Source organism: Acipenser ruthenus, chromosome 9 (genome assembly GCF_902713425.1).
Source record: "Acipenser ruthenus chromosome 9, fAciRut3.2 maternal haplotype, whole genome shotgun sequence".
In the NCBI taxonomy this organism is placed as follows: domain Eukaryota; kingdom Metazoa; phylum Chordata; class Actinopteri; order Acipenseriformes; family Acipenseridae; genus Acipenser; species Acipenser ruthenus.
Window position 1 is genome coordinate 16,534,151 of NC_081197.1, and position 27,355 is coordinate 16,561,505.

General features: G+C 36.4%; 1 protein-coding gene across 2 annotated transcripts in view; it reads left to right on the forward strand.

Moving 5' to 3' along the window:
• LOC117406479 (conserved oligomeric Golgi complex subunit 6) overlaps positions 1–26,835 on the forward strand; it is a 67,357-nt gene extending 40,522 nt beyond the window's left edge. For both annotated transcript variants that reach the window (XM_034010547.3, XM_059031258.1), the window contains 11 exons: positions 3,470–3,598; positions 4,556–4,647; positions 5,827–5,891; positions 7,113–7,204; positions 8,913–9,030; positions 16,747–16,878; positions 17,016–17,183; positions 17,520–17,627; positions 22,233–22,286; positions 23,859–23,938; positions 25,314–26,835. In XM_034010547.3, coding sequence (XP_033866438.3) covers positions 3,470–3,598; positions 4,556–4,647; positions 5,827–5,891; positions 7,113–7,204; positions 8,913–9,030; positions 16,747–16,878; positions 17,016–17,183; positions 17,520–17,627; positions 22,233–22,286; positions 23,859–23,938; positions 25,314–25,461 — 1,186 coding nt within the window. In that variant the 3' untranslated portion in view covers positions 25,462–26,835. The remainder of the gene's footprint in view (positions 1–3,469; positions 3,599–4,555; positions 4,648–5,826; positions 5,892–7,112; positions 7,205–8,912; positions 9,031–16,746; positions 16,879–17,015; positions 17,184–17,519; positions 17,628–22,232; positions 22,287–23,858; positions 23,939–25,313) is intronic.
• Positions 26,836–27,355: the final 520 nt, after the last annotated feature.

A 27,355-nucleotide genomic window follows, 5' to 3' on the forward strand; every position in this document is an offset into this window, starting at 1 on the left:
GAAACCGACTTCAAATATCTTGAGATCTTTGAAGGTTTGTGTTAGTCTGGACAGTGTCTAACCTTCAACAAGAAGCACTGAGAACTTGAGTTCCCATAAAATGAAAAGCATATTATATATATATATATATATATATATATATATACAGTACTGTGCAAAAGTTTTAGGCAGGTGTGAAAAAATGCTGTAAAGTAAGAATGCTTTCAAAAATAGACATGTTAATAGATTATATTTATCAATTGACTAAATGCAAAGTGAGTGAACAGAAGAAAAATCTAAATCAAATCCATATTTGGTGTGACCACCCTTTGCCTTCAAAACAGCATCAATTCTTCTAGGTACACTTGCACAAAGTCAGGAATTTTGTAGGCATATAGTCAGGTGTATGATTAAACAATTATACCAAACAGGTGCTAATGATCATCAACTCAATATGTAGGTTGAAACACAATCATTAACTGAAACAGAAACAGCTGTGTAGGAGGAATAAAACTGGGTGAGGAACAGCCAAACTCAGCTAACAAGGTGAGATTGCTGAAGACAGTTTACTGTCGAGTCATACACCATGGCAAGACTGAGCACAGCAACAAGACACAAGGTAGTTATACTGCATCAGCAAGGTCTCTCCCAGGCAGAAATTTCAAGGCAGACAGGGGTTTCCAGATGTGCTGTCCAAGCTCTTTTGAAGAAGCACAAAGAAACGGGCAACGTTGAGGACCGTAGACGCAGTGGTCGGCCAAGGAAACTTACTGCAGCAGATGAAAGACACATCATGCTTAGTTCCCTTCGCAATCGGAAGATGTCCAGCAGTGCCATCAGCTCAGAATTGGCAGAAAACAGTGGGACCCTGGTACACCCATCTACTGTCCGAAGAAGTCTGGTCAGAAGTGGCCTTCATGGAAGACCAAAAAGCCATACCTCCGACGTGGAAACAAGGCCAAGCGACTCAACTATGTACGAAAACACAGGAACTGGGGTGCAGAAAAATGGCAGCAGGTGCTCCTGGACTGATGAGTCAAAATTTGAAATATTTGGCTGTAGCAGAAGGCAGTTTGTTCGCCGAAGGGCTGGAGAGCGGTACACGAATGAGTGTCTGCAGGCAACAGTGAAGCATGGTGGAGGTTCCTTGCAAGTTTGGGGCTGCATTTCTGCAAATGGAGTTGGGGATTTGGTCAGAATTAATGGTCTCCTCAGTGCTGAGAAGTACAGGCAGATACTTATCCATTATGCAATACCATCAGGGAGGCATCTGATTGGCCCCAAATTTATTCTGCAGCATGGCAACGACCCCAAACATACAGCGAAAGTCATTAAGAACTATCTTCAGCGTAAAGAAGAACAAGGAGTCCTGGAAGTGATGGTATGGCCCCCACAGAGCCCTGATCTCAATATCATCGAGTCTGTCTGGGATTACATGAAGAGAGAGAAGCAACTGAGGCTGCCTAAATCCACAAAAGAACTGTGGTTAGTTCTCCAAGATGTTTGGGCCAACCTACCTGCCGCGTTCCTTCAAAAACTGTGTGCAAGTGTACCTAGAAGAATTGATGCTGTTTTGAAGGCAAAGGGTGGTCACACCAAATATTGATTTGATGTAGATTTTTCTTCTGTTCACTCACTTTGCATTTTGTTAATTGATAAATATAAACTATTAACATGTCTATTTTTGAAAGCATTCTTACTTTACAGCATTTTTTCACACCTACCTAAAACTTTTGCACAGTACTGTATATATATATATATATATATATATATATATATATATATATATATATATATATATATATATGTGTGTGTTGACACAGCAAGAGTTCTGTGTGTAAATAAAGTCTGGGTGATGTTTGTGTTTTTGTGGTGGTTGGCAGGGACGGGGTTAATTCCTGTCCCTGCCAAAAACATGTGAGAATGTGGCTGTTCCCAAACGAGGTAATTGGTGTCAATTGGGAACAGCCACATATTATAAAAAGAGAGCTTCCAGCTCATTAAGGGGAGATCACCAGGGAGCTGGTTTATGAAGAGAAGTGTTGTGTTAAAGAAAGGTATTGTGTAAAGTTACACGTGTACGTGTGTGTGAAAAGTATTTGTAAAAGTTTTTTGTGACTGGTAAATGGCTTAGCCATCCAGTCTGTTAGTTAGGGACTGTTGAAAGTGCAGTTAGGCTCTACGTTTGAGCTGTGGTTTTTGTTTTGTTTTGTTTATTTTTGTTTTGTCAAAATAAAAGTGCACGAAAGTGCTTCATTGTGCAGTTCTTGTGTCTGGGTGTTTTAAAGGGAAAGCGAGCAGAGTATGGAGAGGCTACGTTACTATATATATATATATATATATATATATATATATATATATATATATATATATATATATATTTAAGATATATAATATTTAAGATATATAATATTTAATATATATATATGTATATGTACAAGCTTTATTTTATTTCAGCTCATATTTGGTTCAATTGTTTGACCTCTTTGTACCTCATTTACTATCAGTTGGGCAAAATAAACACATTTATTATGTGAAATCAAACATTATTGAGCTGCAAAGATGTAATCGCCTATTGAAGATACACCCACACCTACTCCTGTTTCATTCCAGTGTATTTAGTTTAAGGAGCGAAGCGGCTTTATCCTACTGTATGTGATTACAGTCTCATTTGTTTAGTATTACTGGTATCCCAGCTTCAACTTGAAATTACTATGTAAACTGCCCTGACTGGCTTTAAGGGATGGCTTAATAAATATATTCTGCCTAAAATTGTCAGCACATATCCAGTTTTCAGGCACCAAGATCCACTCGTAAATCAACTAACCATCAGTTTGAATATGTTCTATTTGTTTGAACAGTTTTATGTAAGCTAATACGGATGATCAGAGCAGCAGTGAAAATGCATAAAAATAAAGTCTGATGCTACAGTATTTAAAGCTGTATCGCTTTTGTTTAGCATGTTGTCTTATAGGTATTAATGTTTTAATGATGTTTTATATGATAAAGGAATGTATTTGCAATTTTTTTTTTTTTTTTTTTCTTCAAATAGGTGGTAAATGGCAGTAAGTGAGTCTGTATGTATAGCAAAAGTGTTTTCATTGGAGGAAATCCACTCTTATCTACAGTACCAGATGGCAGTAAATGAGTGGTGGTAAAACGAATGTCAAAAGGAGAGTGGTAAACTAAAGTGAAGCTTGTACAGGTTTAAATTTCACCTTTAGAACTTTAGAAAAAATAAATCGATTCAATGAATTCATTTAGTTATTCCTTGAAACCCACACAGTTTGTTTTTACACATTTCCCAGAAGGCTAATTAAGGGCAATTATTTGTATTGACTCATACTAATAGTCAAGGACATGCTCTGATGTGAGCCTTTCAAGTACTCGCATAAGCACTGATACTAAACTTGTCTTTGTTTAGTCTCGCCATGGAATGTAAGCTCTGTTTAATTCAGTGTATTCTGAAGATTGGTTCATGTCTTTGCAGGTACACCTTGGATGAGTTTGGCACTGCCAGGCGGTGCGCTGTGGTCCGTGGGTTTATCGATGCCCTGACCAGAGGAGGTCCTGGAGGAACACCCCGTCCCATTGAGATGCACTCACATGACCCAATGAGGTACAGCAACAGAACATAATTATACCAATTTTAGCAGATCGGAAATATGTAACCATGGCAAGACAGTCCCACTATTAAGTTTGGAGCTCTGGTCCTACTTGGTCTTTAGTCTTAATGTTCGATGCAAAATGGGTTCGTCTGTATTTTAAACTGGAGTTTGTTAGTAAAAATCTTGCACTAAGCTGTGTGTTTCAATGACTGTAGTAGGCAATCATAGCAGCCTTTTAGATATTAAAAGGATACCCTCTACATTTTCAAAATACTTCATTTCTTGCCTGTTAACGTCTTTTATATATGTGTTATGTACAGTTACTGTTTCTGCTTAAATCATTATTTACTGGTCTTACGAATTATGTGAGGTAGTTTTAGAAATGACCACAAGGAATGTGCAAATTGAAGTGTTTTCCGAGAGGCTTTTCAGAACAGACTCGGTGGTTGTACAGGGACATTTTGCATGGTAAATAATGATAAATAGCAGACATAATGTTAAGAAGTAAGTAAGACATTTCAAAAGATAGTCAGTTTATTGAGCATCATGTATTCCTATTTGGAGAAGCATCTTTCTTTTAATAGATCACATTTAGTACATTTATAGCATGTCAGCTGTATGAGTTGATTCTTAAATGTGTCTACTAGGAAGCTTGCTCTAACAGGTAATGTTTGTTCTGCAAAAACAACCTAACATCCAGGGCTTTAATGTAATTCTAGTGAATCCGGCACAAACCTAACTGGATATATGTGCTTTTACCGCTGTTAATGGAATTAAAATAAAGCAGCTGTTGTTGTTCTTGGAACTATATGGAGCTTAGTCAAATTAGAAAGTGTTATATGGCTGCCTGTTAAGTATCTCTCAGCACATGAGCACTAAATTAAACTTTGCGGGAAGTCAAACCCATTTCCTACCACTAGCATACTGCAATTGATATACTGTAGATTCAGCCATGAATCTTTTTGCAGGTATGTTGGTGATATGCTGGCTTGGTTACATCAAGCGACTGCCTCAGAAAAGGAACACCTAGAAGCTCTATTGAAGCAGGTTACTATGCAAGGTAGAAAATAATAATAATAATAATAATAATAATAATAATAATAATAATTGCTAGTTTTTAGTAGTAAAATCACTTTAATGGTGGATTAGTGGGTGCATTCTTAATGTTTCATTTAGGGTGTCACATTCAAAACAAGGTTGTGGAATCAAGGGATTGGAAAAGGTCCTGTCTTTGTAATAAGGGTGTTAAAAGCTGGAGTGGGAGATATTACTACTGTGCAATGACATTATATGTAATTTTAAGACACCGATCCTGTTTTCTGATTCAATTATGGAGTAGTCCAAAACTATTTTAGAATTGATAGTAATGGATGATAAAACTAAAATCCACCTTCAATAAAGTATAGCAACAAGAAGCCAAATCCTGGGGTCTTGCTGGAGCAATGGTAAGAACCAGTATAACACAACCCTCGCTTTGTTGGGTCTAGTGCTTGATTACATTACATTACATTACATTACCCTCAACCTCCCCTTCCCCAAGGGATGCCAAGCCCCTGAAACAGGGATATAACGAACTTGGATATACACCATACACAACAGCAATACAATTTGCGATGGACATCAGCACAAAATAGTGATAATATCAAAATCTGGGGGTATATTGAGGTTATGTTTGTATGTCATGCTTGCAATACATTTTTACATACAGTATATCTAGAAACTATTCAGATTTACCTTAATAAGCACAGGTTATTAGGTTATCAATCTGTTGGTATATGTTGTCTGTCTTTCTAAGGACATTTTATGTCGCGTTATCTCAGAATCTGAGGGTATTATGATAATAAATACAGCATCCTGTCCGCATATTTGTGTTGCACTGCATTTTTACATATAGTTTATTAAAACTTAAGTATATGTTAGCTAGAATTTGGATGAGTATTTAGTCCTGAGGGCAAAGGTTTGATACAGTAAGAACAGCTGAACAAGTCTTTCTTTTGATGTAAATTATTAGGCATCCTGGTGTTAGTAAATCCACCATGGCACGCCTCAACACTTCAGAAGCCACGCAGACTATGAAAATCCTTTGTGCACATATTAGCAAAGTTGTAGTATTTCACTGTGCCACCGGGCTTTGTTTTTGTTCGAAAAGCCCTAATCACTAGTGTTAAGTACGTAATTATCTGGTAGTGAATCAAATAAAACTGAATGTGTTAACAATGCTATGTATTTCATGCCTCAGGTGTGGAGGAAAATATGCAGGAGGTGGTTGGGCACATCACAGAAGGAGTGTGCAGGCCTCTCAGGGTAAGTGGTTGGCATTGGACATAAGTGGGAATTCAACGTCTATGTTACGGTAAAAGTCGTCGACATTTCCCATTTCCCAAGTAAAGCGGTAAATGTCCCAAATAAACATGATAACGATTTACTTTGGACATTCACTGGTAAATCTCAAGAATAAACAAGTGCCTTTGGCTAATGACCGAATGAATATCTTTACAAAATAGCCACAAGAGTCTACCATGCTGCAATACGTAAGTAAATATATCTATTCACTGCCTGACTTTGTGACGTTTTGTGTCATAACCAAAGTGTGATTTTCTGTTGAAAAAACAAAGTTCTTAAATGATTTAATTTGCATTTAACATAATGTTATTTTCCATCAAACTACTATGTATTTTGAGTACAATATCCTTCAACACCATTGTGAATTGTTTTATATGCAAGTCTACCAGAATGTTGGTTGTTGTACATAAGTGGCTCACAATATTGTTCAGTACCACGTTGAACCTCTTTAAATTGCTCAATTGTGCATTACTGTAAGCTCATTGATTATTTTGCTAATGGAAAATGTGTATGCAGAAATATATATTTATATTTGTTCGACATATTTTATTAATTGACAATTTATATGCAGGAATAAATACATTATTTGATGATATACCTGCATTTACCTATAAGCTTCGGTAAATCATAAGATTAACTGGTAAATGTCCGAAAAGCAATGTATTTCTTCATAATTATAGACATTTACCACCTTATTTGGTAAATGTTAACCTTTACTGGTAAAATCTAAGATTGACCAGATTCAGACTTTTATCGTAACATATTTAAATATAGGAAAATGTGTTTTTCAATCAATAACTACCTTTCTGTAAAGGAAATAAGTAATAAAAAAGTGAATTTACATTTATAGCAAACAACTTTTTAAAAATCATCACAGGACAGTCTGCAGTGATATTAAATACACACATAAAATAATAAATACATTGATAACTCTTGAAAGCTGTAAAACTAACCTGCTCTGCAATAGACCACCCTGTTTAAGGAGATGACATGCAGTATAGGTTTTTATTCCCTAAAAATCCCTGCAGTTTGTAATCAAATAACACATGGAAGAAGCCCACTGTATTTTGAGTGCTGTACATTAGAATCACAGTCTTTCTTGTGGTGTTGGGTGTATGTTTAATTTGTTTTTGATTTCATAATGTTGTGTTTTCACATTTTATTGCAATTGTGATTTAACAGGTCCGAATTGAGCAGGTGATAGTGGCTGAACCAGGTGCTGTCTTGCTATACAAATTGTCCAATCTGCTCAAGTTTTACCACCACACTATCAGGTAAAATAAAATAAATGTTGCATTAAATATGTAAATAATGAGAAGTAGGGACGGATCGAAAAAGCTATTTTGCAGAAATAGTAAACATATGATATTAAAATTGTTTTAATTAAGGGGTGATGCATAAAATACCACTGCAGAATTGTTGAGCACGGATAAAGGCCTGAGCCAAAATGTTTTTTTTTGTTTGTTTTTTTTTTTCCTGAGAATTAGGAGAGAATATTAAAAACAACTTGCAGCAAATGGAAATGATTCCAACTCAAACCATGTTTCCATTTGTGAATGTTGTATTGGGCAGCAGTGTGGAGTAGTGGTTAGGGCACTGGACTCTTGACCGGAGGGTCGTGGGTTCAATCCCCGGTGGGGGACACTGCTGATGTACCCTTGAGCAAGGTACTTTACCTAGATTGCTCCAGTAAAAACCCAACTTTATAAATGGGTAATTGTATGTAAAAATAATGTGATATCTTGTAACAATTGTAAGTCGCCCTGGATGAGGGCGCCTGCTAAGAAACAAGTAATAATAAATAATAATATTTAATAGTATGAACTGATACAAGATTTCCTCTTGCCATATAGATTATTATTATTCTCTGGTGGGTGGTATATTGTGGTTTAAGAAAGAAGTGCACATTTGTTAAGGGACATAGAAAAATAAAGTCTTGTGCAGAAACACTACAACAAAACACTATGGGATTTTGTGGCAAAGTGGTACATGCAGGTACAGTGCAGTAATCCAATAAGAAACGGACAAACAAAGTACGGGTGAAAAGGTTTCTGTTTATTTTAATCTGGGGGTCTGATGACCAAACAGAGACAAACAATGATGGCTGGCAATAACACAACGATGTGTATTGCAAAGTAAATGATGATGGGTTGCAGTCTCGTTTACAATAAACAGTTATCCCACAAGAACAGTAATCCCAATGCAAATACACAAACACAAACACGGTCACCTCTCCCAGTGAGTGCTGTAGTGCTGGTCGTGAATTTACAATGTTATTTATTGAACAGTCACTACGTTGTTGTCCGGGTTTTGTGCTGGCCGTGGGCGACAGCTCCGGATCGTGCTTAGCACAGAAATACCGGTTCTTTCGATTCAGTTTCTAAACCACAACAAAGGAACAGATTATGATTCTCTGTCCCCTTTTTATGCTATTACACATGACCCCTTGGTAAATGAGTGCAACCGCCTCTCCAATCTGCGGCTGCCACGTCGTTTACCTTCCGAGTCAATGTGTTTGTGCAACGGAGTCTCGCCTTCATCCAGACTGGCCGACTTCCCGACCCTGGGAAAGAACTGTCAGACCAGCCCATCCAAAGAACTCTGTTCTCGCTGCCTAGCGCCATCTCAGGTCAGGAGGGAAATTTACAACCAAGAATCATTGTCTTTCTGTCACAGACTTCCATTGTGATATCTTCTGAGATACTTGCGCCAGGAATCGATTTGAAATGTTCTAAGAGATCTAAATGTACACATGTAGGATAGTTCACAGCAGGAAATTAAACAAACAAGGCATTTTTTCGCAATATATGACCCACATAGAGAATAGTAATGGATTACAGGCAACTCATACCAATATATTTTCTTGGCTTCATGAACTTTAATTAAACTTGATGGTTAACACTCACATTTTTAATGTACACTGTAGCTAATGTTTCAAAAAGGACATGCTGAACCAAGTGTTTTTCAATTGATTTATTTCAGTGGGATTGTAGGCACCAGTGCAGCGACTCTTCTAACAACTATTGAAGAAATGCACATCCTGAGCAAGAAGATGTTCTTCAATAGCCTGGGCCTTCATGCTAGCAAATTAATGGACAAGGTAGGTAAAAAGAACTGTAATACTACTTCTGCAGTCTGTAATGCTAAATGTGCATTTTGAATATCCTCACACTTTTATTTGTACAAATTCTTTGTTCTTGTAAATTTAATGGCAATATAAAAATAATGTTGTGAACACATTTTAGTACATACTGGTGATAACTTAGGTGGCATTTATAAGGAACGTTTTTTAATTGTTAAAAGCAGATTTAATAAAACATTAAGGACTGCACCAGTCTATATATATATATAATATTAGAGGCAGATACTTGCAGGGTTGAAAGCACTGGTGCGCGCAGATTTATTTAAACAAAAACAACACTCACAGAGCAAAAATAAAGGTTTAAACAAAACAGTCTTGAACACAAATAAAAATACCTCCACCAAACAAGTACCGCGCTGGTCCCTCCAGCACGAGCAGTAATTATAATTCTTTTTACTCTGTTTCGTTTTTCTCCCGTCTCTCCCGCACACACACGTTCCTCCTCCTTGAACACCCACCCCAATCAGCACAAACCGCAGGTTTTTATACGTGACCATCTCCGAATTAACAATAAATGAATCAATTCAGAGATGGTCACATTCCACACGAGTTTAGTGGGATGGGACTTTAACTGCTGCCAACCAATAACAAACAAAAACATTGCGTTTTAAATAAACACAAAACCAATACATTTTAAGTCATATTACAACAATAACAATAAACCAATTACTTCATCATAATACATCATGTTTTTAACTAAATACAAAATACATTTAAATCAACAAATCATAGTAAACACACCCCACAATACATTTACTTAAAAGCAGGGCTTTGCCCGGCCCCCTCTAATTACGTGCAGGGCTCTCCTCTACCCTGCTAGCTCACAACACTCGATTTTCAATGTGTGGTATCCGAAGCATAATCAACAAGTACAGAGAAACGTCATCTGTAATTGACAAACCCAGGATTGGAAGACCCAAAAAGCTGTCAAGGATAAGCAATACTTGAAGATAATATCCATAAGGAATACAAAGAAGACAAGCGTCGAATTGACAACAGAGCAGTCCAAAGCACCTTTGACCATTGTTCCATAGTCCCAAGTTCTGTGTTCTTGTGCATATTTTAGCCTTTTAGTCTTGTTCCCCTTTCTTAACAGAGGTATTCTTACTGCAACACATCCTTTAACCCTTTGAGTAGTGAGTTCTAAAATGCAATGTCAGTCCTACGGCATGCGCTTGATTATTACGAGTACAGCGTACAAACAAGCTGAAAGGTATATGTTTGTATGTATGTAATGAATACTGATGAAATAGACAAATCATTTTTACTGTAAATAAATAAAACAAATAAATGTTTTTTTATTTAGTCATAGGAAAAGGTTTTGACTAAAAAATAACATGTAGGCAATTAAACAATAAACTATGGGGTGGAACAACTACAACAACACGTCCTAACAAAAAAAAAAAACAGACCCAGATCACAGGATTCCCCTTACTTTTATCTATGGCTTAATCAGCCTCAGGTGTTTCTCACTGATGACCCAAGTGTCTCTTGGGTAATGTAGTCCTGATTCCCCCTGATTAGGATTCTGGACTACATTTTCCCCTGCCGACAGTTAACATGGAAATTCTAGCACGTATGTACCTTCCAGCCACGATTTCACCTTGTGCTTCACCACAATATACATATATATGATACTTGCAGTTAGTGCATATCCTCAGTGGGTCACCTCTGCCTTAAATAATAGACTAATAAAACATTATTTATAAAAACCTCTGTTATCCAAACTAAAAAAGGATAATTTTTTTTTTTTCTATAAAATTCTTAATGCAACATTCCCAAATATATACTGTAGTGTTTATTGTCTCTCTGAATAGTCAGTTTAATTATAACACAATGGGTATGTAAAATGCTACCTACTCGAGGTGGCTGCCTTATGGGGAGCCACATGTCTTGAAGAGTAGATGTTGGTGGCCAGACCTTACCCTCAGTGCAAAGACAACATTTGTCAGTAAAATGTTAAAAGTGGTTCACCGGGGCTCCCGAGTGGCGCATTCAGTAAAGGCGCTCTGCATGGAGTGCAGGATGTGCCCTATAGCCTGGAGATCGCAAGTTCGAATCCAGGCTATGTCACAGCCGACCATGACCGGGAGTTCCTAGAGGGCGGCGCACAATTGGCTGAGCACTGCCCGGGTAGGGAGGGCTTAGGTCGGCAGGGGAATCCACGGCTCACTGCGCATCAGCAACTCCTGTGGCCAATAAGGCGCCTGTGGTTCTGCAGTGGAGCTGCCAGATCTGTGTTGTCCTCCGGCACTATAGGTCTGGTGGCATCGCTGTGGATCCGCAGTGCGAAAAATGACGGCTTGGCAGGAGCACGTTTCGGAGGACGTGTGCTCCAGCTGCCGTTTCCCGAGTCGGCGGGGGGGTTGCAAGCGGTGAGCCGAGGATGCAGATAATAATAAACAGGCATACTAAATTGGTGAGAAAACGGGGGTAAAAAAAATTGACGACGACTAAATTAAAAAAAAAAAAAAAAAAAAAAAAAAGTGGTTCACCAAATATGGTAAAGGGAAACATTTTTTATTTTTAATAAATTATATCTTGCATCAAACTAGGTTAAAGAAAGCTGTTAGTTTGGATTCCTTACTTTCATATACTGAAGATGGTTACTGTTACACTTTCTATGCATGTTAGTCATTAAGGGGAGCAGCTGGTTGGTTAATGACAGGAATGAATGTGTGGAAACAATCACAATTTAAAATAACAATTCTTGCTTGCATTAGCATGTGTGTCTTTCAAAACTCCACATGTTAAACTTACATAGCAAATGGAAGTGCGTGGCAGGTAGCCTATTTTTGTTAGCTTCATGTAGCCACTTCAAGCACATATCTTTGGATAATCTATTACTATTTTTTTTTTTTCAACATTCTCCGTTCCTGGTTTCCTGAAGATGTTGCTCATTCTGTTGTGGTTAATTTATAGCCTATATCATTTATAACAGTAACTTAATGCAGAATGTTAGAGGTTATGAACAGACTGCCAGTTACATTTGCCTGCAAGATTCATCTGGGATCTGCAAGTTTGCAAGTCTGAAAGGTCATCTGGCACCCGAGCCTGGCTTTGGTCTTAGTATGGAGAGTAATCCCTTAACAGTATATCGATCTCAGGCATAACTCTTTACAGCAATGACAATTCATTAAGTTAAGACAGACCACCATTTAGAAACTTTATACAAACCGCTTCTAAATGTAAGTTTAACATTGAAGATTCTAGTGTGGAAAAAGTAAATAATCTTGGTGGCATCAATATATTTGAAGGCAAAAACAAATGTAAATTCTCCTGTATGCAATTAGTCTGGCATAGCCTACTGCATAATAATCCAGAATACCAGCCACTGAGAACGGAAACCTAAGCAGTGAGATTCACTGCAAGGCTTTTATGTTCTAAATAAATCATGTTTTACTGGACTTCTCTGTTGTGAAAAATGGTAAACTGCCTTTAAAAGAAGAAAAAAATGAAGCTAGATTAGCCAGTTAACATCTTGAAGATGTGTCGTTTAAATGTTCAAACTTGGCTTGGAATGAAAAACAGCATCAATCTCCCAGGCCCAAATTGGTGCCAAAATATTCCTGAACACGACCCAGTATAGATCCATGTACAGCCTGTTCAGTGGACAATCAATACCGGTAACTAGCCAAGAAGGACTTCATTCACTGCTGCAGAAAAAACAAATTGTCTCCAATGTGTGGTGCTAATCAATTTGGAGGAGTTTAAAACAGTATGCATCACTTTCTGGCAGAGCTAAAAAATAATACTCTGAACACAGGCTTCTTAAGATTGCTGCTATTATTCTGCAGGGACATCACAGGATATACCGTAAAAGTTATTTTTTAACATGTCCTTTAACGATCAGGTCGAGTATTGCAAAACCAGAAGCAAGCGTGCTGGAGCAAGGGGGGACAGAGGGGCCATACACCCCCCACACTTTTAAAAGTGTCGGGGGGGGGGGGGGGGGGGGTGCAGCATGCCCCACATATTGCTTCCCTTGGTCTTGGCTCCACCACAACCTCTATAACCATTGCTTGTATTTCTGAAATATACTTGTGTGTGTTATAATTAGGACTGTGGTTGTTTTTCACTGTACAAATTGCTTATTTTTCAGCATTTGACGGTCAAAAATAGGTATTTCAAGATATTTTATGCTTAAACATAATGTTTATTAAAGCAGAAAAAAGTATTATACAGTGCACTCTGTTTATAAGAATCACTGATATAAGAATCAACCTCATATAGTGATCAAAACCACTGGTACAAAATCATTCCTATACTAACCATGCTAAAATACTCTGCTTGTAAGAATCAAGCAATCCGCTTATAAGAATCATCTCCGGGTAAACTGACTGCATGTAATAGGATACTGCATCAAGTGCAATGACGTGTACAACCAATAAAGCTGTTTTTGAATTTGAATTTGATCACATCTCGCGTGATTAGGGACGAACACAGTGTGTGCAGTATAATCCCTGGTCCACAGTGACTCCCAGTAGAAAAAAAGCAAGTCGTGCATTTTATTTGTTTCGACATGACAGGAAAAAGAAAGACGCATGACTGCATTGTGCAGGTATTTTTTGTGTTCTCTGTTAGTGACAATTTGTTTTAATGAAGTGAATACACATTCATTGAATACATAGTGAGTACAGCAGTGTTATTGTGTGATATGCATGTAGAGGAAGGAGGATTGCGTAGCGAGGTGGGGGGGGGGGTTGCGGAGCTTTGAATCTCCGCTTAGTGAAAAACTAAACTAAAATAAAGCAAGACAACATATTCAATTATTTGTGCAGGAGCCACTCTCCACAGCAAAGCAAAAACACTGACAACTTTAAACGCAGTGGCTTTGATAAGCATACACAAAGACATAACTAACAACATGAATACTGGAAAAAATATGGACATGTTTATAGCAAAGAATTAGCACGGAGAAGCCAACTTTGTATGTGATAGCGAATGTTTCTAAATACATCATCTTGTAACACTAGAAAACTGTTTAAATATTTGTTGACATTTTGTGTAATTTGTGTCCGAATCAGTAAATAACTGTATAATTTAAACAGTTAGCCTTTAGGTAGGCTATTAAAGCTAAACAAATACTTTGTAGACAGCTGTTTAATATTCTTTATCAATAAATTATTTATCAATGTAAATACTGTACATGGTCATTTTCTTTTTTGTTTGTTTTACGAAACAAACAATTTGTTTTGAAGTAAATTAAACAATGTTTGTGGGATACGACTCACTACCCAACATTCAGATAACAAGCATTATTATTATTATTATTATTATTATTATTATTAGTCATAGTAGTAGTGTTGTTGTTGCAAACTTTAAATAACCAGTAGACTATAAATATATAACCTGCTTCAATATTTGATGTAGTTGTTATATTGCATTAATTTATCTGAAAAAAAATACTGCAATCAAATTATTATTATTATTATTATTATTATTATTATTATTATTATTATTATTATTATTATTATTATTATTATTATTATTATTATTTAACAAAAGTGGTTTTGATAGTAATGTTAATTATTGTATTATAGTGAAAAAAAAGGTTTGTCGCAAGACTATGGCTAATTTTTTCTGTTGTAAAAGCAGCCATTAACTGAACTTTATGCAAGTACAAGCTTGGTCTCTTGCATCAAGTAGCCTATTACATCTTACATTGATATATCAACACCTGGCAAACCAGTGTCCCAGGAAATAAGTTGATCAGGAAATAAGTTCATCAAGTTCTAGAATTTAAAGGGGAGGTTCCATTGTTTCTAATGTAAACGAGCCTAGGCTAGCAGCAGTGTGGAGTAGTGGTTAGGGGTCTGGACTCTTGACCGGAGGGTTGTGGGTTCAATCCCTGGTAGGGGACACTGCTGCTGTACCCTTGAGCAAGGTACTTTACCTAGATTGCTCCAGTAAAAACCCAACTGTATAAATGGGGAATTGTATGTAAAAAAAAAATAATAATAATGTCATATCTTGTAATAAATGTAAGTCGCCCTGGATAAGGGCGTCTGCTAAGAAATAAAATAATAATAATAATAATAAATAAGTAGATCGAGCCAGGAAATAAGTAGATCGAGCCCAGGAAATAAGTAGATTGGATATATTAATGAACAATAAATAATTTAAAATTCATTTTGTAAGTATAATTTATATCAATTAGTAGATCTGATTTATTCGGCAGTATGCTGCTAGATAAGATGATGTGAATATCACTGTAATATATATTGGCAGCAAATAAAGAATGTAAAATGAATTGTATGATTGTACATTTCTGATTGTGTATTTCTGTTTGTGTAACAAACGTTTTTGTTTTGGGAAGCACTACAGTATGGACAGCAGGTATGCGAGCGATTGTCCAAAGAATAAATAAATAAATAAACAAATTATATATATATAATTTTATTTATTTATTTATGCTTTTACAATAGGCATGCTTAATGTAATTGGTGCAGCAAACAACATTTTTTTTTCCCAATGGCAGCATTATATAAGTATAAATAACATAATTTTTTACAATGGCAGCATTATAATAACATTATAATACTTGTGCAGGCCTATCACTTTTTACAACTTTTTTTGTGTGTATTTAATGTGTATTAAGTAAATAATTTCTGTATATCAATTATATTAACATTACTTGCTAATCTCACATGTGTTTAAACTTAGTAAATTACATAAATAAATCTGATAACAGCTTTAATTATAAGTCAGTGATGTTTTTAATAAATGTTCACATGAAAATTGCCAGATATTAAACAGTTTGAAAAAGCATGCTGTGAATGAACTGTATTGACTGCTGTACTGCCAGAAGGGGCACTGCTAGGTCCGGTGTCCGTGTGAGGAGGCTCACTTGGTGCCTTGTGGGAACTTTTTTGTTTTGTTTAGCTTCTCCAGCTGTGCTGGTGTTATTGGGGGATAGTGTGTTGTTCTGTCTTTTCAACTTTTTTTTAATTACTGTTTTTTTTAATTACTGCTACAAATGTGTCGTTAGCATTGTTGAATGCTGCGTCTTTCGCTAAATTCACTTTTTCTGCTGTACGGTGGATCATTCAAAAAGCGATTGATCCTAACTTGCATACACTTATAGCTTGATTTGAATCTTTATTCCTCACAGAACCACCATATAATTCCCAAAGGAGACTGTTCAACTTGCCCTTAGAAAGTACATTAAATGTAAGTCTACCTTTTTCGTGGAGACAGTTTTGTAGGATATTCATAGCTCATTTATAAGCCTGTGTGTTTTATTTAGTTTCGATTCAGTTTTGGTTCAGTTATTTCACGCTGCCATTTTTCTTTTGAGATTTTGAATTACTGTACCTTTGTCCAGTTCAGGAAATTAATCTTCATATCATTCTTAAACAGTTTTTCCATTAAAAAGATTAACATTTTATTAAGGGTCTGACATTTTTTTTTTTAGTGGTTACTTATATAGATTTTACATGATAGAATTAGGACAGGTAAGTGGTGGAGGAATCTGAATCAAAGGTGATGTGTCTGTTGAAAGGTTGTGTGGATTAACGTATGGCTGATAGAATGCAGCTAACCAATCAGAGAGCAGGATTTTTCCAAGCAGGTTTATAGCTTATTGTACAAACCTGCTGTTTCATCTCCATACACACAAAATTATGTATTAATAGTAGTTACGGATAGATTAAATCTTTGTTTTTCATGCAGATTGAACTCCCACCCCCAGACCTGGGACCAACATCATCTTTAAACCAAACCCTCTCTCTACTACGTGAGGTGCTGGCATCCCATGATTCTTCAGTAGTGCCACTGGATGCAAGACAGGCTGACTTTGCACAGGTAACTCTTCTCTTGACTGTGTTGAAGATCTCACAATTCAGTTACAGGGAAATACATTAAAAACAACAATGTGTGCGTGGTAGTCATGATGCTTAAACTGTAACATTTGTTAATCATAAATCTAAAATATTTTGTAGGTCCTGTCCTGTATCCTTGACCCACTGTTACAGCTTTGCACTGTTTCTGCCAGCAACCTGGGTACAGTGGATATGGCCACCTATATGGTAAACTCCCTCTACATGATGAAGACCACACTTGCTCTCTTTGAGTTTACAGACAAAAGGCTGGAAATGCTGGAGTTCCAGGTAAAAGTTTAGCTGCAGGATACTGTATATGATAAAGACACACTCTCTTTTCTCGGATCATCTGGTGAATTTGTGATCTATCTATAATTACCCTAGCAAAACATTTGCAGTTTTATTATTATTTTTTTTTAATGATCCACTTTCGTGCTGCTAGGTTGTTGTTTTTGTATGTAGTTTCTTTTGCAGTCGCTCTAAAGGTCAGTGGCTTGTAGTTTACAGGTCTGGCTCTACACCTGGTAGAAATGTTTTTCTTGCTGTAGCTTTTAGATAATTATAATGAAAGCATTTTAAGAGGCAATCGTCAATTTTTCTACTTATCTACTTTTTGATTTACAGATTGAAGCCCATCTAGACACTTTAATAAATGACCAAGCTTCCTATGTGCTCACAAGGTCAGGCCTGAGCTATATATACAGCTGTGTGCAGCAGCACAAACCCGAACAGGTGAGTACGTTCGAGAGACCTTAATATAAGTTAATTAGTGGTACCATTTGCTCTTTGGTGCTTTAGCTGAAGACTCCACCCCATAACAAGCTTGCATTTTAAATAGCAGCGGCTTATTTATTTGTACAGCTTTGCACTCTGTATATTCTTGTGCAGCCCAAGTCTAAAACTACAGTTGCCATGGAAACCTCCAGCTTGAGCCACATCCATTAATCACACATTAATAAAGTAATATCACCTTTCCACAACTCTCCTGTTTTTAGAAGAAAAATAAACACAAAACCAGTTTTTTTATTTAGATTTGTATATTTCGTTAGTTTTCCCCAAAAATCTTATAAACGTTTTGTTTCAAAAACTTTAACAGCATCTCTGCAATAAAATAATGAGAAATATTTAATTTATGTTAATGAGAAGGTGATTGGACTTGAACTGCTGTAGAACTAGAAAAGGGTAAAGTCTCTCACTGTTAGTGCATCCTTGTATTCAAGAAGTCCTACGTTCTGATAGGAAATTCTGTTTCTTAATACCGGAGTATGGAATTAATATTATTATTATTATTATTTATTTCTTAGCTGACGCCCTTATCCAGGGCAACTTACAATTGTTACAAGATATCACATTATTTTTACATACAATTCCCCATTTATACAGTTGGGTTTTTACTGGAGCAATCTAGGTAAAGTACCTTGCTCAAGGGTACAACAGCAGTGTCCCCCCACCTGGGATTGAACCCACGACCCTCCGGTTAAGAGTCCAGAGCCCTAACCACTACTCCACACTGCTGCCCCATAAGGGGGTCTGTGTCACACCTAAGACCTGCGATTTATATAATTGTCCAGGACAGCATCCTTTAGATTCCCCATTCATTTTTTTTTCTCTTTTTCATATTTGTCTGTTTGGAGGACAGGGTTGTCAGATCATGTTTGTTTCTGCTCCGGTGGTGTGATATTGCCATTTCTTCCTGCAGGAGATGCTGCCCAATCTTTGTTAGTCAGACTTCTAAATAAAAAACTGGGCCGTTCACATAATTTTTACTGGGATATTTAGATTTATATTTGCATCTAAATTGATTTAGGTATAGTGGATGAATACCACAGATTAGCTGTTGGTTTATGGTTAGAATGAAGTGGAGTTTAATCTTCCTATCATAAGCATGCATATTACAGCCAGAACTGAAGGAAACTGAGTTTGTCAACAATTAAATATTGTCCATGATAATTTGGGGATGTTTCAGTTAATTTGCTGTCCTTGAGATCAAAAGCATTCTGCAGAAACATTCCAGGGTCTTGCTTGAATGCATTTGTTGAATGATTTAGATTACAGGGCCCACATTTTATGCAGAAAATGTATCAGGAATTAATAGATCTCTTTTTATATACGACTACAATAGGGCCTTTTTATGTACCAAGGAAATGAAAACAATATAGAGGTTCTCTGTCATCTACCACTTTGTCTGTATATCGCACTTAAATATTTACATACTATATATCTACGGAACCACTTGTCCAGTTATGATGAAACTTGCAAACGACATTCGTCAGCATCAGAATAAGGGGTTAAATTAAGTGTCTGTCCACTGTGTCTGTGAATCGCATTGAGAGAGAGAGAGAGAGACCCTTGCCAAATTCTTCAGCATGTTATTGGTTGTGTCAGAGTCTGGGGGTATATGAAGGCATCAGTCTGTATGTCACACATACATTTTTACATGTGCATACAGTGGATATACTGTAGGTCATGATAGTCTACTTTTTAATTTTACTGATAGCCCGACATTTGAGTTTACAGCCATGCATGCATGTCAGATTGTTCCCTTGTATTAGTTATGTAGCCCGTGCTGTAACATCATGTAAATGGAACCTAGGATTTCAGCTTGGTTCATCCTCATTGCACAGCTATTAAAATAAATACATCTTCAGTCAAGATTTCAATTTTAGGCACATTTGCGAAGGGTTAGCAGCAGAGTTTTAAAAGGAAGATGAGGTGTTATTGCTGGGTTTTCTCTAAAGGTGCAGTCCAATGTAAAGATGAGGTGTTATTGCTGGGTTTTCTCTAAAGGTGCAGTACAATGTAAAGATGAGGTGTTATTGCTGGGTTTTCTCTAAAGGTACAGTCCAATGTAAAGATGAGGTGTTATTGCTGGGTTTTCTCTAAAGGTGCAGTACAATGTAAAGATGAGGTGTTATTGCTGGGTTTTCTCTAAAGGTACAGTCCAATGTAAAGATGAGGTGTTATTGCTGGGTTTTCTCTAAAGGTGCAGTACAATGTAGCAGTCTGTGTGTACAATAGCAGGAAGTTCGTTTATTTATTTATTTTTTGCCTTTTCCCACGCATGTGGTGAAGTAGAATATTGTCTTCAGAACAGAAATTGCCTATGGGAGTTAATATTAGTGTTTCACAGCTGTGACTCTATTAACAATCACACAACTAAATGGGTACTTGTGTAATCTTCTGCTGGAAAAACCAATCCTCAGAGTTGGGGAACATTGTCAGAGCAGAAGGAAGCAAGTTTTCTTCCAGGACAACCTTGTACTTGGCTTGATTCATGCGTCCTTCACAAAGACAAATCTGCCCGATTCCAGCCTTGCTGAAGCACCCCCAGATGAGTCCAATTTTCAGCTTTACCCAACACCTGGTGGTCTAATGGTTAGACGGAGACCTGGAGAGGCCTACAAGCCACAGTGTCTCGCACCCACTGTGAAATGTGGTGGAGGATCAGTGATGATCTGGGGGTGCTTCAGCAAGGCTGGAATCGGGCAGCTTTGGCATGAATCAAGCCAAGTACAAGGTTGTCCTGGAAGAAAACTTGCTTCCTTCTGATCTGACAATGTTCCCCAACTCTGAGGATTGGTTTTTCCAGCAGGACAATGCTCCATGCCACACAGCCAGGTCAATCAAGGTGTGGATGGAGGACCACCAGATCAAGACCCTGTCATGGCCAGCCCAATCTCCAGACCTGAACCCCATTGAAAACCTCTGGAATGTGATCAAGAGGAAGATGGATGGTCACAAGCCATCAAACAAAGCCGAGCTGCTTGAATTTTTGCGCCAGGAGTGGCATAAAGTCACTCAACATCAATGTGAAAGACTGGTGGAGAGCATGCCAAGACGCATGAAAGCTGTGCTTGAAAATCAGGGTTATTCCACCAAATATTGATTTCTGAACTCTTCCTAAGTTAAAACATTAGTATTGTGTTGTTTAAAAATGAATATGAACTTATTTTCTTTGCATTATTCGAGGTCTGACAACACTGCACCTTTTTTTTTATTTTGACCAGTTGTCATTTTCTGCAAATAAATGCTCTAAATGACAATATTTTTATTTGGAATTTGGGAGAAATGTTGTCAGTAGTTTATAGAATAAAACAAAAATGTTCATTTTACCCAAACACATACCTATAAATAGTAAAAGCAGAGAAACTGATAATTTTGCAGTGGTCTCTTAATTTTTTCCAGTGCTATATATATATATATATATATATATATATATATATATATATATATATATTGCTGCACTGCCATGATGGCTTACTTCTAATTTTAGATGCTTCACAATTTGTTGCATAACTTATTTTCTGTCTTAAGTTGCATAAGGCTGAGCATTTATTTTTTTGTCTTAGGCTGTTCGTAGAGTCACACTTAATTGGGAACTATTAAAGGCTTTACAGCTGACCCAAATTGTATTAAACTGTGCAAGAAGCTACTCCACATACACAGAAGAACATTATAAAGTGTATGCAAACAGTACATAGAGTGCTGGGGGGGGGGTTTATCTCACTACATTGAGGTACAACCATTAGCTAAACAGACCCAAGGGTTAATGAACAGCACTGTTTGATTCTTTGTTTTTGATCACAGGCTCACATGTCTAATTATAGCATTAGTGTTATGTTCTCTGAATTATTATCTTGAGTAAGTGACCTTCACATGCCGTCAGTGTCTTGGCATATTGTCCTCTGATACTTTATTTTGTAAGCTTTTGAAACATCTTGGCAATGGTAGGAAAATGAACTATACTACCCTCTTTCACTAATGTCCCCCTGAAGATTAGCCTTGAAAATAATTCAAGATACATTTTGTTCGTATACCACGTTCAAAAGTAATCAGAATCTAGCTATAGACAATATAAACATGTGTCTGACTGCCCTGCCCTGCCCTGCCGGTCATTTTAGGTTGGTTGCTGTCATTTAATTTTATGTTGTAGTGGCATCTCTCTTGTTTTTGTCTTTCAACTATGAAGACATCTGCTTCAGTGTTATGGCAGGCTGTCTAAAGCAGTTTGTCATCTGTTTTCTTGTAATAAATATATGGATCTACTTTTGCCTTACAAATAATAAATAAACCACCTTTTTATTTTATATGTGTTAATAGATGATTCACAAGCGTGAACAACAAAAAAGATGAAATCATAAGTCTACCTAAGTCTACAAAATTTGTTTTTGTTTTAGAAATAGTGGAAAGCAGCAGTGCTTCGAAGCGATATCCATAATCTTCTTTATGTTTATTACAGTGTTTTATTTTGATTACTATTCTGCATATTTATTGTTTTCTTTCTGATTGTTCTGCCATCTTTCCAGGAAAGATCATACTTTTGATGCTCTCTTTCAGGGTCCTTTAGCAAACATTCCCAGCATGGATGGCTCCTCTCTAAAGGCTGCTATGGTAAGTGGATCATGGGATTCCTTTTAATTAAAAATGTCAATGACAGTTGTGGCATGTATCGGCCAGCATGTTCATCCTGAGCTTGCTCTGTTGCATAATGTTGTTTTTGCCTTTTTTAACAGAACTGGTATTTTGTCAAATTCAATCAGGATGAATGGGTAATTGGGAGTTAGTAATTAGAAGAGAAGAAAGTGCTGCAACAGTCAGAAAAAGCAATAACGTTAGGTTATTATCATAACTTTGGTTCCCTGAAATAGGAATATTAACCATTACTAACCTCTATTGGCGCTGCTGCGGCTCCGCCCCGCAACCACAAAATAGCAGCGTGCCCTTCCAGCAATGTCATTTTCTTATTTCAGCCATGCTGATTACTCCTGAGACAGATAAGTGTATCTTTCTTCTCAATATACCTATTATTAGCGCTTTTTAACTTGATTTTAGTGCTATATATTATTATTATTACAGAATTGCTGAAGTATAAAATTATTTTGAGCTATATTCTGTTGTTTTTTCAGATTGCGACCAAGAATGATGCGACCCCGAAGTTAATGGTTAATATTCCTATTTCAGGGAACCAGGGTTATGATAATAACCTTACGTTCCCTTTCAAGTAGGGAATATTAACCATTACAAATGGGTGAGTATACCCAAGCTGTCGCAAGGACATGGCATACAATTATTTGTTTATTTAGCAGACACCTTTATCCAAGGCGACTTACAGAGACTAGGGTGTGTGAGCTATGCATCAGCTGCAGAGTCACTTACAATTACGTCTCACCCGAAAGACGGAGCACAAGGAGGTTAAGTGACTTGCTCAGGGTCACACAATGAGTCAGTGGCTGAAGTGGGATTTGAACCGGGGACCTCCTGGTTACAAGCCCTTTTCTTTAACCACTGGACAACACAGCCTCCTTGCAAGCTAGTGACCGCTTGTGTCCACGACATTCAGACAATAGAACCTGGCAAACGTATTATATACTTCGAAGGAGCAAGTTAGTCTAACGTATTATGATCCCGGGAAGGAACGGCTAATCAGGCTTCCCACGGCACACAAGGCCGCGGTGGGACTATCCTAGCACAGACTAAAAACAACAGAATATAGCTCAAAATAATTTTATACTTCAGTGATTCTGTAATAATAATAAAATATATAGCACAAAAAACAAGTTAAAAGTGCTAATAGGTATATAAGATACACTTATCTGTCTCGGGAGTAATCAGCATGGCTGAAGAAAGAAAATGACATTGCTGGAAGGATGCGCTGCTATTTTGTGGTTGCAGGGCTGAGCCACAGCACCACCCCGCTCTAGCGAGAGTCTTTGTTATAGAGGTTTTAAAAGTGAAACACCCATTTGTAATGGTTAATATTCCCTACATTTTTTATTATTTATTAATATTATTATTATTATTATTATTATTATTATTATTATTATTATTATTATTATTATTATTAATAAACATACATTGTATCTATACATTTTTTTTAATGATTACAACCCTTAAAAGTGATCACGAACATGCTTTTCTTTAATATTCAGAGTCTCAAAATAATGCATGTGTTTTTAACCTCAGGTTCAGTTCGATCGTTACCTGTCCTCTCCAGATTCTTTGTTGATGGCACAGTTGAATTTCCTCCTAAGTGCGACACTTAAGTAAGTAACAAAAATAATGTGGTCTGTTTTTATTTTATTTAATTATTTGTTTTAATGCTGGGTTCTTGAAAATCTTTATACGTAATTAAGGCAAAGTGTCCTCAGGATATAAAAAATTGACTGTAAACCTACACATCTCTGTATGTTAGTGTGTGAGCAACATGTTAGTTTTCTGTTTCTGCATAAAACGTTCCTGATCTCAATGTATGTGAGCACACTACGTACACAAAATTAAACGGCACTATTATGAGTACTGCCAATCTTTTAATAATACAGCATATTAATAATAATAATAATAATAATAATAATAATAATAATAATAATAATACATTGGCATTAAAACAGATGTTCAAATATTAAGCACAAGATGATATAAAAATAATAATAATAATAAATAAATAAAGGTCGTAAATGTCATACTTTTACTGCATTCTTCACATAAAACAAAATTTCTTGAAATGGCCTCATGCACTATACATTTTATGCAGCAATTTACTGCGCTGTAACAGAAAATCTCTGTCTAGTTTTATTAAAGATGGCTTTACCAACCGGCACAAGTGAAATGGCACATTAGTCATGTGAACGCAGACAGAATCTGCCTGGGTCACCACAACAGACATTTCAATGTAGCCTTCTGCTTCTTATAAAAATATTATTAAAGAACTGCAAAAAGCCATGAAACAGAACTGATGTGGGAAATGTCTGACTGAACTATTGTTGTGGCTCCTGCGGTGTAAACTTTCTTTTTTTCCAAGGTTTCAATAGTATTTCAGCTCTGTAATTAACATTTTACTGTAGAATGTTTTGAGAGCTCAGTGGTTAACAGCCTAGATAGTTGGAACGTGTTTTATACATTGCATGACCATGTGGTTATATTTATTTAACTTGGGTTGATTTGATCAACCTATACCCTGCTGGAATAAGCCACACCTGATTTTTTAAATAGCATTTTACAGTACCAGACTATTTCTGGTTGATGCAATCAATGATGATTCCCCAGTTATAAAGCTCTAAAAAAAATCTGGATTAACCTGGTGGAGAATAGGATGATCAAATGAACATCAATGGAAAAACGTTTTAAGTGCTGGCTCTATTCTCAATTGTTTTACCTGTGGTAGTGGGTTGGTAAACATGATAATAAGGTGTAATTCAGCACTATAATGTTACATTTCTCAGTTTTATGGCACATACAGACCACATTTCTGAACAAACTTTATATTGTACCAAAATTAAAGAAGAGTAAATAGATAGCATTGATGGCCAGGTCCAATTTATGTCATTGTAGAAAATACACTTCATTTTGAGTTGCTAAGTTGAAAAATCTAATTCAATATGATTTCAGACATTATTAATGTGATTTGTATTTGTTTTTCAGAGAGCGGATATTTAAGAAGTCCACAGAGCTGGTTTGTAGAGCCTACACTGAAATCTACACTGCTGTGATGAACCCAGTCAACCAGTACAAGGAACCGGGAGCCATACTTCACAGGTCTTCTCAGCAAGTGCACTCTCTGCTTTCTTAGACCACACCGCCTGGACTGGGGATGTACTTTTAGATGAAAATATTTGTAAATGATGTGCTTTACATACTTGTTCCAGTTTATCTGTCAAAAACATCTGTATCCTCCTTTTATGAAAAAACAACAGATTCAATTATTAAATTACATTTTGGTTATGGGCGTCATTTTTCAAAGTTGTTTGGGGGCAAATCATTTTTTAACTCAATGATATCTCTTTACTTTATATTTGCATACAGTTTGGTATTACTAACGTCACAATAAATAAAATTAGTGAAGTAAATTCTACAAAAATAAATAAATAAAATATTTTCTGAAACACATTGGCTACTTTTCTCCAGTTTTCTAAGCAATATTATTATATTTTCTTTTATTTTTTTATTTTCTTTTATGTGATAATTAAATTACATTTGCAGTCAGTTGGTCATAGAGATAGTTGGTAAAAGGCCCAGTTAGAGTCTTTGTGTGTGTTTTGCTCAGACAATGAAGCTTTCATTTTTGGCTGGATCAACAGTCATGCCAGTATCTAATATCAGAAAAAATGCCTGCCAGCCTTGAATCACCAGCTATATTTAAGGGGCAATAAAAATAAAAAAATGATATTCAGCACTGTTCAGTGCTATTTATAGAACCCTCACATAGACCTAAATGCCATCTTTGCCAGTGATAATTTGGGTTGCTGTTCAATTTAATACACTACTCCTGTATTTTTTAATATACTCTCTTCAAAGCAACCTCCTTTCATCTTGTTCTTAGCTTAACAATCTTGCCTTAAAGTTGAGAGATTATATTTCAAATTATTAAATGGAGTTGACTTTGATGCTAGAACATCTGTGGTTGTCTCATTCATGTAAAAATGTTTTTTTTTACATTTCAGAAGATTTTATATTTATTTTTGCAAGAAATGCATGGTCTGTTAGACCTCCCATATTGCCCACATTTTGAAAAAAAAAAAAAAAAATCTGTAACACTTTCAAGTAATGGCCGCAAGTTCATAATGAATTCCGGCTTAATACCACAGTAATAACACCTGAAAATCTTATGCACTTCCTCGGAGTTCTGGAGTAATTGGTTTTGAATTCAGCCCTGTTAATTCATGTGGATTCAATTACTTTGTAACAATGTTGATCACATGTATAAGGCATGCATTCATACCCTCTTATTACTCGCCCACCAGGGGATTGTGAGCATTCATCCATGTATGAATGCATGCCTTCTGCAGTACAGCTTCTTTTATTGATTTATTATAATCTGTGTGTTATTATGTTGTCTTTAATTGCTGTTTGGAAATTATACATAATTTGGGTTTATGCATACTGTACTTGTATTGCACATGCTGTTAATAAAAGGAGTAACTTATTAAAGCATTGTCAAATAGTACCGCAATTGTTATTTATTTATTTTATTTTTTTTACGAATTACTTCAATTTCAGTACAGTAATCCATCGTATATCCGACTGCGGTGGGACAGAGTAAGGGCGGATATGTAAAACGTCGGTTAAATTAATCCTGTTTAAAATACCATTATACACACCTGTAACAATTACTACATTCACACAGTTAGTTTTGAGATTCAGATTTTATTAGGGAGCTCCCCTAAATCCTTTGTTTAGAAAGATACAGGGCATTAATGCTTGTGACAGAGTAGCCGTCTGCCGTGTGTGTGTGTGTGTGTGTGTGTGTGTGTGTGTGCATTCGCTGCTGAGTAAACAGACAGGAGATCGAGACGGAGGTTGAAGTTGATATGCCATTATTTATTTACATATCAACACACTGAACAGCTCATGTGACACTACCAGCAATGGCAGCGCACGGAGCACATACAACACAGTGTACAAAAACTTTGGTGGGATCTACAATCTCTGAACTAATCTTCTCTGTTCAATAATAAACTAACATT